At 34.3% G+C, this 13470-nt stretch overlaps 1 protein-coding gene across 28 annotated transcripts in view; it reads right to left on the bottom strand.

Moving 5' to 3' along the window:
* Positions 1–13470, bottom strand: part of mical3a (microtubule associated monooxygenase, calponin and LIM domain containing 3a) — a 121853-nt gene that overhangs the window by 48873 nt on the left and 59510 nt on the right. For 18 of the 28 annotated variants that reach the window (XM_051135442.1, XM_051135440.1, XM_051135438.1 and 15 more), the window contains 10 exons: positions 12190–12316; positions 10262–10355; positions 10089–10115; positions 9578–9725; positions 5861–6057; positions 5609–5727; positions 5461–5532; positions 5185–5364; positions 2887–2988; positions 710–820 (listed from right to left, as the gene is read on the bottom strand). In XM_051135442.1, the coding sequence (XP_050991399.1) occupies positions 710–820; positions 2887–2988; positions 5185–5364; positions 5461–5532; positions 5609–5727; positions 5861–6057; positions 9578–9725; positions 10089–10115; positions 10262–10355; positions 12190–12316 (1177 nt within the window). Of the gene's footprint in view, positions 1–709; positions 821–1402; positions 1487–2886; positions 2989–5184; positions 5365–5460; positions 5533–5608; positions 5728–5860; positions 6058–9577; positions 9726–10088; positions 10116–10261; positions 10356–12189; positions 12317–13470 lie in introns of all 28 variants that reach the window. The other 10 variants (XM_051135444.1, XM_051135467.1, XM_051135468.1 and 7 more) reach the window with 6 other exon arrangements.

The following is a 13470-nucleotide window of genomic DNA, read 5'->3' as shown; positions in this document are numbered from 1 at the left end:
ATGCAGTAGTAACCTTAACATTTTATTTTAGGATTTAATATCTGTAGATGGTCTAAAGCAAAAGAGTTCTAAAAATTCTAGCTTCTGACCTTTAAAGCAAAACATACTCATGATTTTTTCAACATCAGTAGGCCAGCAGCACCCCCTACAGAATTAAAACGCTTTACCGAATGGCCATTGGGACCCAGGGAGGCTGCCTCTGCTATTGCACTTGCTATTACAGTTTACTCGATCATTCACAGATTAAATGCAGTGATCTGAAACAGTGAATCTAATCATCGTTCAAGCTAAACTTTGCTTCAAGAATGAGCAACACTGTCAACGGGATCTACAGTAGTTAACATTTGAAGTGCATGAAAAAGTTAATCAAAGTTAATCAGCACACCCTGAGCACAGGTGAATTATTCCTCTTATCGGCAAGACATATCGGCATGATTTTTCATATCTGACCAATGCCGATATTTACATTTTAAGCAACTGCTGGCCCGATTTCTATATTAGTCCGATAATATCATGCATTCCTTTGCTGATTTACACTGACTTTGCCATGAATAAGCCAGGAGGACTGATCAAAACAAACAGTTCTGCACCCTCAAGTCTAAATTTCTACAAAAACCTCATCTCAAGAAACTGCAATAGGAGAAGATATGTTAAAACCAGCTCCTGTGAGAGATGCTGAGGTTAGTACAGGAAGACAGGAGAGTGTCACCTGTGCGTGTGGAAGAAACGATGAAGAGAATGAGGAAGATGAGGGTGAGGAAGAAGAAAGGAGAATGGTTTTCTTAGGGCAGCTCCTCAAGACCTCAGTGCCGCTGCTGGCCTTAAGAGACACAAGAAAGGAGAAACCCGTTCACATAATATTACACAAATACAACACCTCTGCAGACTACAAAAAAACCTGCTAATACCACCCAAACATTCAATCACCTACTATACACAAACACAGCCGTAGTGTTGAGAGACAGGAACGTTGTGTTAGAGAACAAACAGTGACCCATTAGAAGCAGAAAAACACAGTTGATAATCAAACCCAGTGACTTTAGTGACACTTAACACACACACAGACCTCCCATGCACATGGAATGCTATCAAAACCACATCTGAACCTCTACAATCTGAGAACGAAGGATATCACAGCACCAGAACAATAAGCAAAGGATTCGGCTCATTCATCTCAATCAATCTGGAAACGCAAACAAAGTGCACCAAAGCGCGGTGTGGAAAGATATGCCTCTAAGTCTCTGACACATGAGTATGTCTAGTCAAACAGGAAACTAACAACAACAAGGTACACAGGGGACTAAATGTTCACCTCATGGGACTATTCTCTTGGTTACTACATAAGGAAGGACACAGGAGACACTATATTGTAACTGTAAAAAGCTTTTCTACAGCTGTGTACCTGCTCCTGTTTGATGGGGAGAGTTTGACACTTCAGTTTTTCCTTATAGCGGAAACTCATCTGCTCCTGTAACTGTGTGCGCCTCTGAACACACACATAAAACATGAATTCAAGGTGTCATGTTTTCCTCTCACACAAGCACAAGCCTTCATGTTCATATACCAGTTCTGTCATTAAAACAAGTTGAAACTTAGCTCACCAACTGACATTAATAAACCCAGTAATAGACCTTAGAGAAGAGAAAAGGCTGAATTACTATTCAGAGTTTGGGGTGTTTTAATTTAATTTAATTTTTAAATATTTTTATTTATACATTATATATTTTTATTAATATTTTATAAAAAAAAAATATTTTATGTTATATTATTTTATTGTTTTTTATTTTATTTTATTTACATTTTTTTTTTTTACCTGTAATCAGCAAGGATGAATTTAAACATTACGTTTCTGTTTCAAATAAACTTAGGTTGTTGTTGTTGTTTTTGTTTTTTTTTACTTTGGATTCATAAAAATCCTGAAAAAATTATCACACTTTCTACATAAACATTAAGAAGCACAACTGTTTTTAACATTGATGATAATAATTCAAAAAAGCACCAAATCAGTATATAAAATTTCTGATTTCTGAAGGATGTGACTCTGAAGACAAGAGTTGTGACGCTGAAAAAAATTCAGCTTTGCCATCACAGAAATAAATTACATTTTAAAATATATTAAAATAAAAAATATATATATTTTATTTTATTTTATTTTTGCAACCTGTAATCAGCAAGGATGAATTTAATTCATGAAACGAGATGTAATTGTTTGTAATGTTACTGGTTTCTGTTTCAAATAAATGCTGGAGTAATGATGCTGAAAATTCAGCTTTGCCATCACAGAAATAAATTACATTTTAAAATATATTTAAACAAAAAAAAAAAAAAGGTCATTTTAAAATTATAAATAATTTAACACTATGACTGTTTTTACTGTATTTTTGATCAAATAAATACAGCCTTACTGAACATTTATTTAAAAAACATTTTACAAATCTTACTGACCTCAGACTTTGTTACGGTAACATGTATTTATTTTTGCGCAAATGAAAACGAAACCATGAAGAAAGGAGAAGGCATATTCTGTTCAATATCTTGTAGTACTATATGTCTGAATGACAGATACCCAGGTATTTATGGTGCATGAGCAGAATGATTTCTATGTAAATTGGTCTATGTAATTTAAGGTCTTTTGACCTCAATTTTGTTAAACATATATCTATAGATGATGTATCTATAAGGCTACTTCAACTCGACAGCATTAAGACTAAATGAAGAAAAATAGACATGTCAGTCATATTTCAATCAAGCAAGCTTAGTTAAAACCCAAGTTCATTTAGTCACAAAGACAATAACAAGTACAGATGAGTAGAGAGGTGAGTAGGTACTTAGAGTGTTAATGGTTGATGGGAATCTGGGAACGTGGGATTGTACTACACGCTTTACCTTCCTCCATGCAGGAACTGGAGCCAGCCGCACTGACTCTTTCACAGAGGGAGCGGACGGAGAGGGGGTCAGAATGAGCCCCAAATCGGGCATGGAGTTCCCCTGTAACCGGTGCCACATACGTAATGGGTAAAGTGACCAATGTAAAGTGAGGAAGTGCCAAAGCCATTAACATCCAATGGAGTGAGAAAGAGAACAGAAAAGAACAGAAATGAGAAATAAGCACAGGCGTGCAGAGACAAACTGAAAGTGAATGACTGAACTGACTGCAGAAAAAAAACACCTGTGATGTGCCATGCATGAATAAAACCTAAAAATAACAACTAAAAACATGTGACCAAAGTTTGAGTCTGAAACAGTTTTTTATGAGGGAAGTAGAAGGAAACAGATGAATGATCCGACATACAAATGAGTCAGTCCATGTATGAGTCAGACCACAGACATCTCAGAAAAACACTACCCTTTAAAAGTTTGGGGTCGGTAAGATTGTTTTATTGCTTTCGAAAAGTCTTTTATGCTCTGCAAAGCTGCATTTATTTTAACAAAATACAGTAAAACATTTTGAAAAAATATTTTGAAATTTATTACAGTGAAGAAAAAATTCTATTTCAATATACACAACAATGTAATTGATTCCTGTGATGGCAAAGCTGAGTTTCCAGCAAAATGTGTCCCAGCTATTACAGTTGAAAACTGCATATTGTGCTGCTGAATATTTTTGTGAAAACCAACATATATTTTATTCAGGATTCTTATATTAAAAGAAAATTAAATGGAAAAGTATTTGAAATAAACTTTTTTTTTAACTTAACAAAAGACTGTAGTTTCTAATTGATTTATTGCATCAAAAACTATTTTACTGACCCCAAGCTTTTGAACAGTAGTATATACTGTAGATAACCCTTTATCTTGCATGGCTCCAGTAGATAACAGTGTCAAACACATCAGCCTCACACTGTGACTGATGCAGAGCACAAAGGGTTTAGCTTCCTATAAAAAGCTCCCAAATCCTCTCTCATGCCAGTCATTCCTGCTGGCTACTCCATTAGAATAGATCCAGCATGAATCTGAATCAATTTTCCTCTACAAACCTGATCATTTCAAACAACTCCAGCACGCTGTGCACTTCGAGCATTAAGTAACAGCAGTTTTAGGACAGGATTCTTCCTGCCTGGTTAAACAAACCTTATAACCACATGGGTTTTATGCTTCCCGCATATATAAATCACCCAAATAGCACTGCAAAAGTAATGATGATTCACAACATGATATTCTAAGACTAGCCAAGACTACTTGAACATATACACTGCTGTGCTAAAAATCACTTTGCCTATTTCCTGGTAAGTTAAAGGTTAATTTTTAAAGAGATGAAAATTCTGTCATTAATTACTCACCCTCATGTCGTTCCAAACCCTTAAGACCTTTGTTCGTCTTCGAAACACAAATTAAGATATATTTGATGAGCTTTCTGACTGTTCAATGACAGCACCACAACTACCACATTCAAGGCCCAGAAAGGTAGTATGGACATTGTTAAAATAGTCCATGTGACATCAATGGTTCAACCGTAATTTCATGAAGCTACAAGAATACTTTTTGTGTGCAAAGAAAACAAAAATAACAAATTTATTGATGGAGGAGAAGAAACTGTTCATGCCATTACAGTTCAACCACTGATGTCACATGGACTATTTTATTTTATGGCGCCCTTAATACCTTTTTGAGCCTTGAATGTGTCAGTAGCATTGCTACGGGGTCTGAATGCTTTTCAATTTCATCAAAAATATCTTAATTTGTGTTTCGAAGATGAACAAAGGTCTTATGGGTTTGGAACGACAATGACAGAATTTTCATTTTTGGGCTATCCCTTTGACTAAGTTTAAAAATGAAACAGTCTCTACAGATTGAAGGGATTTAATGTACATTCTAACGTTACTGTTAACTAAAACTTTAAAAAAGAAGTACTAAAATTACAGAAGCAAAAATAAAGCAAAATACTTAAAAAAAAAAAAACGCACATAAAATTAAACTAAAATGAAAACTGAAAATATGAAAATAAACCTAACTCAAAATCTTAATTATACTATAATAATATATAAATAATAACAAAATAGTGGTACAGTGAGCCAAGAATTACTGCAGAACACCACACATTTTGTCACCAATTTTGATTACGAAATTAACACATTCCAACAAAGCAGTTTAGCCTGTTGATGAAGACAATGCTTTATTACATTTGTTATTTTAAAAATATCCACACGTCACAGAAACTGCGCAAAAACACAAATTCTAACCCACCTGACGTTTGAGTCCGGTGGACTGCGTCGGGGCGTTCTCCTCAAACTTCGCTAGCAGCTGTGTGGCCATTGACTTCACTTTGTTGTTGTTGTTCACTGCTGCAGCAGAGTCAATTTTACGTTCTGCCAGAGCTGTTGCTATAGAGGGCCTGTCATCTCGATTAACCCTCTGCAGCTCTTCCTGTGATGTTGGACAACAGGAATAAAAGGATTTAGACAAGTACACACACAAAGCAATATGTTGCACATCCATTGATCCAACAAGATATGGCCTTACATCCTCTGATTGTCCAGCCTGGCTGGTCTTTCTTCTTTTTCCCAATCCATCCAGCTCCTTTTCTTTTTTATCCTACACAGGATTTGAAAGGAAACGTTGAGATCAGAAGAATCAATAATATTGCAGTATCAAAAAGAAATGTGACTACCTTGGGGTTTCGTTTGCGGGAGATGGCGATGCTTTGACCTAGTTTACTGAGGAACGAGATGGGTGATTTAGTGCTGGCAATCAACGCAGCCTTCTCCTCAGGGCTCAGATTGTGGTTTTCTAAAACACAAAAATATGAATAATAACTACTAGAGCCTATGAATGAATTGCATGCTAGATGAGCAGCATAATCACTGCTATAATAGCTTGAAATTCCTTTCTCTGGATGCATTGATGTAGAGCTGCAACTCACCACCAGGTGGCACAGTGTCCTTGAACATCTCGTAGAACTGGCTGAGGTACATCACCATTGAGAGCTTGTCAGGCTCAACTACAACAGACATCTCCTTCCCAGTCATGATAGGAGAAATCCCAAACTCTTTTTCAGCCACGTCAAAAGCCAACTGGTTGTTCTTCTCCAGGTCTTTCTCATCCAGCGAGTCAAAGTCACTACATTTACAAGACATTGCAACATGAGAATCATCTCCATATACCATAATCATGTTATTTAGCAAGTTAGAAAACACTGATCCCAGATAACACATCAATGATACTATAAAGAAAGCATAATCTAGAAAGCAGTAGAAGACATCTTCAAATCATAAATGTCACAAGAACATGACCCGTTCACATTAACAGCGTGGTTGGTATTACTTGGTTGCTGCAAACTACATAAGGTGGTGGATCACACAAGCTTCACTTTCTGGACTGCTGGTCACAGCATTGCATTCAACTTTAAAGATGAATTTTGCTGCATTCCCAACAGCCTATGTTGCTTATATTGCGTAAACCTAGCAACTGTCATTGAACACTGCTTTATTGGCACATATCTGAAAAAAAAAAAAAAAAAAAAAAAAAAAAATCACACATTTTGACTATGATTGTGTCAATCCACACAGCCTATTTTATATGCATTATCAGAAATATACTTCCTATAGTATGTACACTACCAGTCAAAAGTTTGTGAGCAGTAGGATTTTTAATGTTTTTTAAAGAATTCTCTTCTACTCACTAAGCCTGCAATTATTTGACCCAAAATACAGCAAAAGCAGTAATATTGTGAAATATTTTTACTAATTAAAATAACTGCTTTCTATCTGAATATATTTTCAAATGTAATTTATTCTTGTGATCAAAGCTAAATTTTCAGCATCATTATTTCAGTCTTCAGTGTCACATGATTCTTCAGAAATTATAGAAATTAATACTTTTATTTAGCAAGGATTCTTTAAATTGATCAGCAGTGATAAAGTCATTTATCATTTTTAAAAAGATTTTATTTCAGATAAATGTTGCTTTTTTGAACTTTCTATTCAAAGAAACCTGAAAAATTCTACTCTACTCTAAAACTCTATAGCTGTTTTCACATAATAATAATAATAATAATAATAACAATAATAAATGTTTTGTTTGTTTTTTTTTAGCAGAAAATCAGAATATTAGAATTATTTCTAAAGGATCATGTGGCTGTATACTTAATGTGAAGTATCAATGCTAAAATTCAGCTTTGAAAATCACAATAAATTACATTTTAACATTTTTCAAATAGAAAACAGTTATTTTAAATAGCAAAAATATTTAAACATTTTACTGCTGTGATGTGCTTAAATAGATTAAATAGATGCAGGCTGAAGACACTTTTTTAAAAAAAAAACATTTAAAAAAAATCTTACTGTTCAAAAACTTTTGACTGGTAGTGCATATGAAAACTGAACTAATGCACTGCGTAAGTGTCTGGATTGAGCTACTGAAAAAGGCAACTGTCGGCGCGTGGTATCCTCCTCAGAGACTTCCACTAATGCTGCTATACAAACACAAATGCAGACTAGTTTAGCTGACCATAACAAACAACTCATAAGCAAAAGCTTTTAAAGGTCACTCAGCAGCTGCTCTAATGGAAAGTTATGATAATGCTAATGTGCGTCTCAAAAGCTAATGGGGCTTTCAGCTGGCTCTACATAACAGTGTAAGTATAACTACAGCACGAGTTTCTGGCCTTCTGCAAAAGAGAAACTTCCCCAGCCACACTGTTTTTATAGTATGCTGTACTGAACATATGAGTAGGCCAAGTAAATAAATACTACATGGTAAACAAAGCTATAAATAGCTTATCAAATGTAATGAGGTGAGGACAATTAACCTAACACAGCTGAAGAAACATTTGAGTAATATTAGCAATGACATTATCGCTTAATGGTGCACTCTATTTTTGCTGACTCATATTCCACAGCTTAAAGGGACAGTTTACACAAAAATGAAAATACTGACATAATTTGCTTATTCTCAAGTTGTTCCAAACTTGTATAAGTTTTTATCTTCATATCAGCTATTTTGAAGAATGAGAACTATGATTTCCACGATGCAGAAAACACGAAATGTCACAAAATTGGCAAATTTTGTATAAATAAATCAATAAATGTCTGTGAATATTAGGCTGCAAAAATGCTATTTAAAAATTTAATTACCCATGTTCTACTTGTCTCTTGGCCAAAGAATGGGCAGTCGAGTGGTTTTAAAACACTCGCAGTGTTTTTAGCCTCTGCCACCCCAATTTATGAGTACATGAACACACAAACAATCTCTAGAACTGCTCTGAGTCACTTCATTAATATTTCACCTTTTTAACAAAACCTTTTTAAAATAATAACATCATATCACATACAATCAGAAACTAATTGTCTTCACAGCAACCCGTCAAAATAAAAGTTTGGTTTAACTTGACGAAACTGTGACAGAAATACTACTACAAATAATAAAATCATTAAAACATTATTTTTAGGGAATATTTACCAGGAAAAAAAAAAAAAGTTTACCAGAAAAATATAAATACACAACACATTTCTGAAAATAAATAAATAGAAATAATATTAAATAATGAAAATGAAATAATATTAAATATTTTTTTTTGTAAATTAATTAATTAGAAAACATTAAATGGAAAAAACTGAATTTGGAAAAAAAAAAAAAAAAAAACTGAATTTGAGGGAAAAGGAGGAAACATTTTATAAGACTTTTAAAATTTTCATTTTTGCTCAACTTTAATTAAATTGCTGTTAAACTGTGCAAGATTTCAATTAATTAGTCAAGCTTTTTGATTAATATTTTTTAATTTAATCACTAAAATAGAGTCTAGAAAATTAGAAAACAGAAAAAAATTAAAAGGAAAAAAAGTTAATAAAATAATAAAATAGATTTTGAAAAAAAAAAATTTATATATAAAAGGGCCCTACAAACAATTGTTGGTCCCCCAATGGCTTCCATAGTATGGAACAAAATACTATGGAAATCAATGAGGACCATAAACTGTTTGATTACCCACATTTCACAAAGTATCTTCTTTTGTGTTGAGCAGAAGAAAGTAAGTCATGAAGTTTTGGAATGACATGAGGGTTAGTTAAAAATGACAGAATTTTCATTTGCAGGTGAACTATGCTTTCAATAACAAGCTGTTAAATCTTGGGCTCATCAGATCTTTTGTTTTGTGTCTAGTCTCCTATTACAAAATAAATGTTAGAAATGTCATTTCCAGTCGATTTAATGTATCCTTACTGAATAAAATTACACATTTCTTAAAAAAAAAAAAAAATAAATAAATAAAATACTTTTGAACAGTAGTGTATCTTATTTGAGTCTACACCATTTTAAAACCTTTCAATGATGGAAAAAAACAACAGTACAGAGTGCATCTTTTATGATTACAATTCCAAGTTCATAACCATATTTCAAAAGCTCAAAACTTTCCAAAATGTCAAACATTTTTCCTTTTAACTTTCCTTGATCTCCTGTCTTCACACTGCGGGGGCATATGACTTACACGTCCTTTCCAAATCAAGTTTTGTTATTCTTTGCATGTACTGAATCTCTGATTCTCTGCGGCAGCACTTTCGTGCTCTAGTCCTGGATCTCTAAATATAGCAGCGTAATAACACAGGGCTTTTGTTGGAATCAGCATGTGGCATACTGCACTTACATGAGGTCTGGTCTGTATCGGTGGATGAGCGCGCACAAGGCCAGGCCGCTCTTCCAGGACATGGTGAGATCAGACACACTGACACCTCTGTATCCCTCCGTCTGCCTTTGACACCAGTTTAGCAGCTTACTGGAGCGCACGATGGACTCTGATGGGGAAAAAAACAAAGTCAAGTGGTGCCTAAGCAAGAATGTGCATATTCAGTAACGGAATGCGCCAACATCCAATCGGATCGGAGTTAGTCACATGACCAGAGCAGCGTCTGAAGAACTTTCACGGTGCATTTCATTCCTTTTTGAGAGGTTACAGAACATTCAAGACGTCGACGGAACTGCTAATAGTTCTCAGCTTGTAAAAATCCACAAATATTTGTTAGTGCATAGTTGCATTTAATTCTAAAGCGCTCAAAGACAACTTTCCATTCCATGTCAGACTCTTTTCATAACTGCACAAAGCTTGTAGAAGTCTTTAGAACGTCATGCATTCGGATTAGAGTGGCCCACAAAATTACCTTGCAATTGCTTCTCAAGCAGAATTTCTAGGATGGAAATAAATCAAGTTATACACATTTATATATGAGACTATACAATGTATATAAAGGGGACAAGGCTAAATAAATATATGGAAAACTAATGTATATCCACAGCTGATGCACAATAATAATATGATACTAAATCTACCCACCGTTTCTTGTGAGTTTAGGAGTTGAAGAGTTGACCACATTCTCCATGTCGACACGCAGATCTCTGGTTTCTCCGGTGTCTAACAAATGCCGTACCTGGAGACAATTATATTGTAAAGTTATTAGAGCTCACATTTATTTCGTAGGAGGGTTACTATTATTCAAGATACCTAGCTGCCAACCACTTTTTCTAATGCCAATATATAGGAAGCAGGCAGAAGGCAAATACAATGCCAATATGTGCATAAAGTGGCAGCACATTAGCTGTTCACAAAATGTATTACCCTATTAACAGAATATTTACTCAAAAAAAAAAAAAAAAAAAAAAAAAGAATAAAATCAGATACTTTTTTGGGGGATGCACCAACATTAAAATGATTTTTCTTTAGTTATCAAAATGTTTTTTTAAAGGTTACTTACTTTTCAAAAAATACTGAAGCTGTATATCAATTTTAAATACTAAAACTGAATTTAGGGATCACAATGATAAATATAGCTGCTAGCAGTGATTGCCAGGGTTCAAGCGTTTTAAGGCATTCAAGCACATTTGAAAAAAGACAAGCTTGTAACCACCTAAATCAATTATTTAAAAAAAAAAAAAAAAAAAAAAAAAATTATTGGCAAATCCAGCTAATTTAACATAGAAATATGATTTTTTCTAACGGTTATGACTGTTATAGCACGAGCTGTGGTCTAATCCGCTTAAAACTTTACATGCTTGTTTAGAATCACCTGTCGCATGTTTTTAGCTAGTTTCATGATGTTTCAAGTTTTCCTTTAGGCTTTATAGGACTTCGGGTAAATTTGGACAGGCCCCTTTTCTAAACGACCCCATTATAGCTTCCCAAAGAGTAAATTTCAACATTTTTTTGATAACCATTGGCCTAGAGAGTCCAGAGAATTGTACTGCAGTGTTTTTCCAGATTGAGCGAAAAACCTAGGACTAGTTTGCAAAAGTAGGTTTTTTACATCTTCCCAATCATTTATCAAACGATTTGATTGACAGCAGTGGTTCTAGAGGCAAAGCTGTCCAGAATGAGGAGTTCTATCGCATGATATTAATATGATACAGTCTACGTTAACCTTGTCTAACAGGCGTTCAAAATTCGTCAGCCCATGGTAGCCATGTTTTTTAAGATACACAAATGTCCTTGCAGACACTTGCGGCACTTCAGACCAAGATTGTGCACACATATTTTCATGTTGATATGACAAATGACTGGGCAGTTATAGCCATTTTTATGTTTTTTTTTTTCCCCTCTTACAGTGCCACCAAGTGTCCAAGTTCTGTGATGTTTTTTCCTGTGTCCTCAGATTGACTTCTTAAATAAGTGTTCTGAGTTTGGCGGAGATATCTCATGCCGTTCAAAACTTATAGGCATTTTACTAAAAGTGCCACAGGGCACAAAAAGTGCCCTGCCACTTTAGAAAGTTTTGGCACCCCTTTGCAATGAAGTTCAACTTTTTTTTTTTTTTTTTTTTGATAATTACTGATATTCACTCTCCAGAGAATCTTTCTGAATTGCTTTGGTTCAGATTGGACAAAAAAAAACAAAAACAAAAACCTAGGAGTAGTTTGCAAAAGTAGGTTTAAAAAAAAAAAAAAAAAAAAAAAAACGTGAAAAATTTTTGTCGGGCTCACGATCAAATCTGAGCCATGCGTTTTGTCTGCCATGAGCCAGGTATTCGAATGACGTAAGACACTTGAGTCTCAACTGTCGGTTTAGGAGTTATGAGTGATTTCGTAATTTTAATCATAATAATCCCCTAATGAACAGTACAGAAAAAACAAAAAAAAAAACAATGCTTTGAGATTTTCTCAAGATTATATTTACGTAATATTAAAATTATTCAAATAAATATTTAGCAAAAATATCTAGATAAAACTTGCATCTGGGTTTTCTGATGTGTCTGATGTGCATAAACCCACCTGGTTGGGTCTCACTTGGTGAAGGCTTATGTTGGGGTACCGTGTAGTCGGGTCCACGCTGTACTGGCTAAAGTTCTTGCTCACATTCTCTGGTGTCGTTTGAGGCAGCAGTCGATAGATACTTTCGCTGAAACCCAAGGGAGACGTGCTCATGATTACTACACACCATGATTTCAGTCCCAAATACCCTTCATTTTGGCGTTCATCCCATTAGTGATGTCTCAAGATGAGACCCTAGAGACATCATGCAAGCTACTGGCTCATAAAACACTTCTGCTTCCCCGCAAATACTTATTGCGTACAAGTTGAAAATAACCCTGCAGTATGCAGCAAAATAACAGTGCAGGAAGAAAACGAGCGCCACAGTAAATGACTGCCTGCAGGGACTTGAGCTGTTTACGGCTCAGTTTGAAGACACAATCGCTGTCAACCTCATCATAAGTTCTGGATCACTCTGGATGCGTGTGGAATAGCATAACACCATACTACTCATTTTATTTTTTACAGTGTGCCAGAAGTTAAAATATTCTGACACAAATTGGACGAAAATGGAATATAATTGCATTTATTTCCATTACCATAACTTGCCAATTGCTAAACTGAACAAGCAACATAGTGAGGCTATGTGAAAAGAGTCAAACATCTTTTTGAAAGTCTTATTAATGCATACTTTGGGCCCTATTATTTATGCGATGCGGATAACGCAGACAGAAACGCGGAATCCTTTAAAATGGAATTCAGAAAACTAATGGAAAACTCTAGAAAAATTTAAACAAAAAAAAAAAAAAAAAAAATGGAAAAATGGAAAAATTAACGGAATTTAGGGGAAAACTATTTAATAAAAATAAAACTTCATTTGAGGAAAAAAATAATAAATTGCTGTTAAATGTGACCATGGACCACAAAACCAGTCATAAGGGTCAATTTTTTACAATTGAGATTTATACATCATATACAGATTTATACTGCAGAATAAATAAGCTTCCCACTGATGTATGGTTTGTTAGGATAGGACAATATTAGGCTGAGATACAACTATTTGAAAATCTGGAATATGAGGGTGCAAAAAGAAAAAAAAAAAAAAAAAAAAAAGAAAATCGCCTTTAAAGAGGTCCAAATGAAGTTCTTAGCAATGCATATTACTAATCAAAAAATAAGTTTTGATATATTTACAGTATGAAAATTTACAAAATATCTTAATGGAACATAATATTTATTTAATCTCTTTATCTTAATGATTTTTGGCATAAAAGAAAAATTATAATTTTGACCCATACCCAT

This window comes from Labeo rohita, chromosome 18 (genome assembly GCF_022985175.1).
Source record: "Labeo rohita strain BAU-BD-2019 chromosome 18, IGBB_LRoh.1.0, whole genome shotgun sequence".
Classification (NCBI taxonomy): Eukaryota; Metazoa; Chordata; class Actinopteri; order Cypriniformes; family Cyprinidae; genus Labeo; species Labeo rohita.
This window is presented reverse-complemented; position numbering and strand designations above follow the sequence as displayed.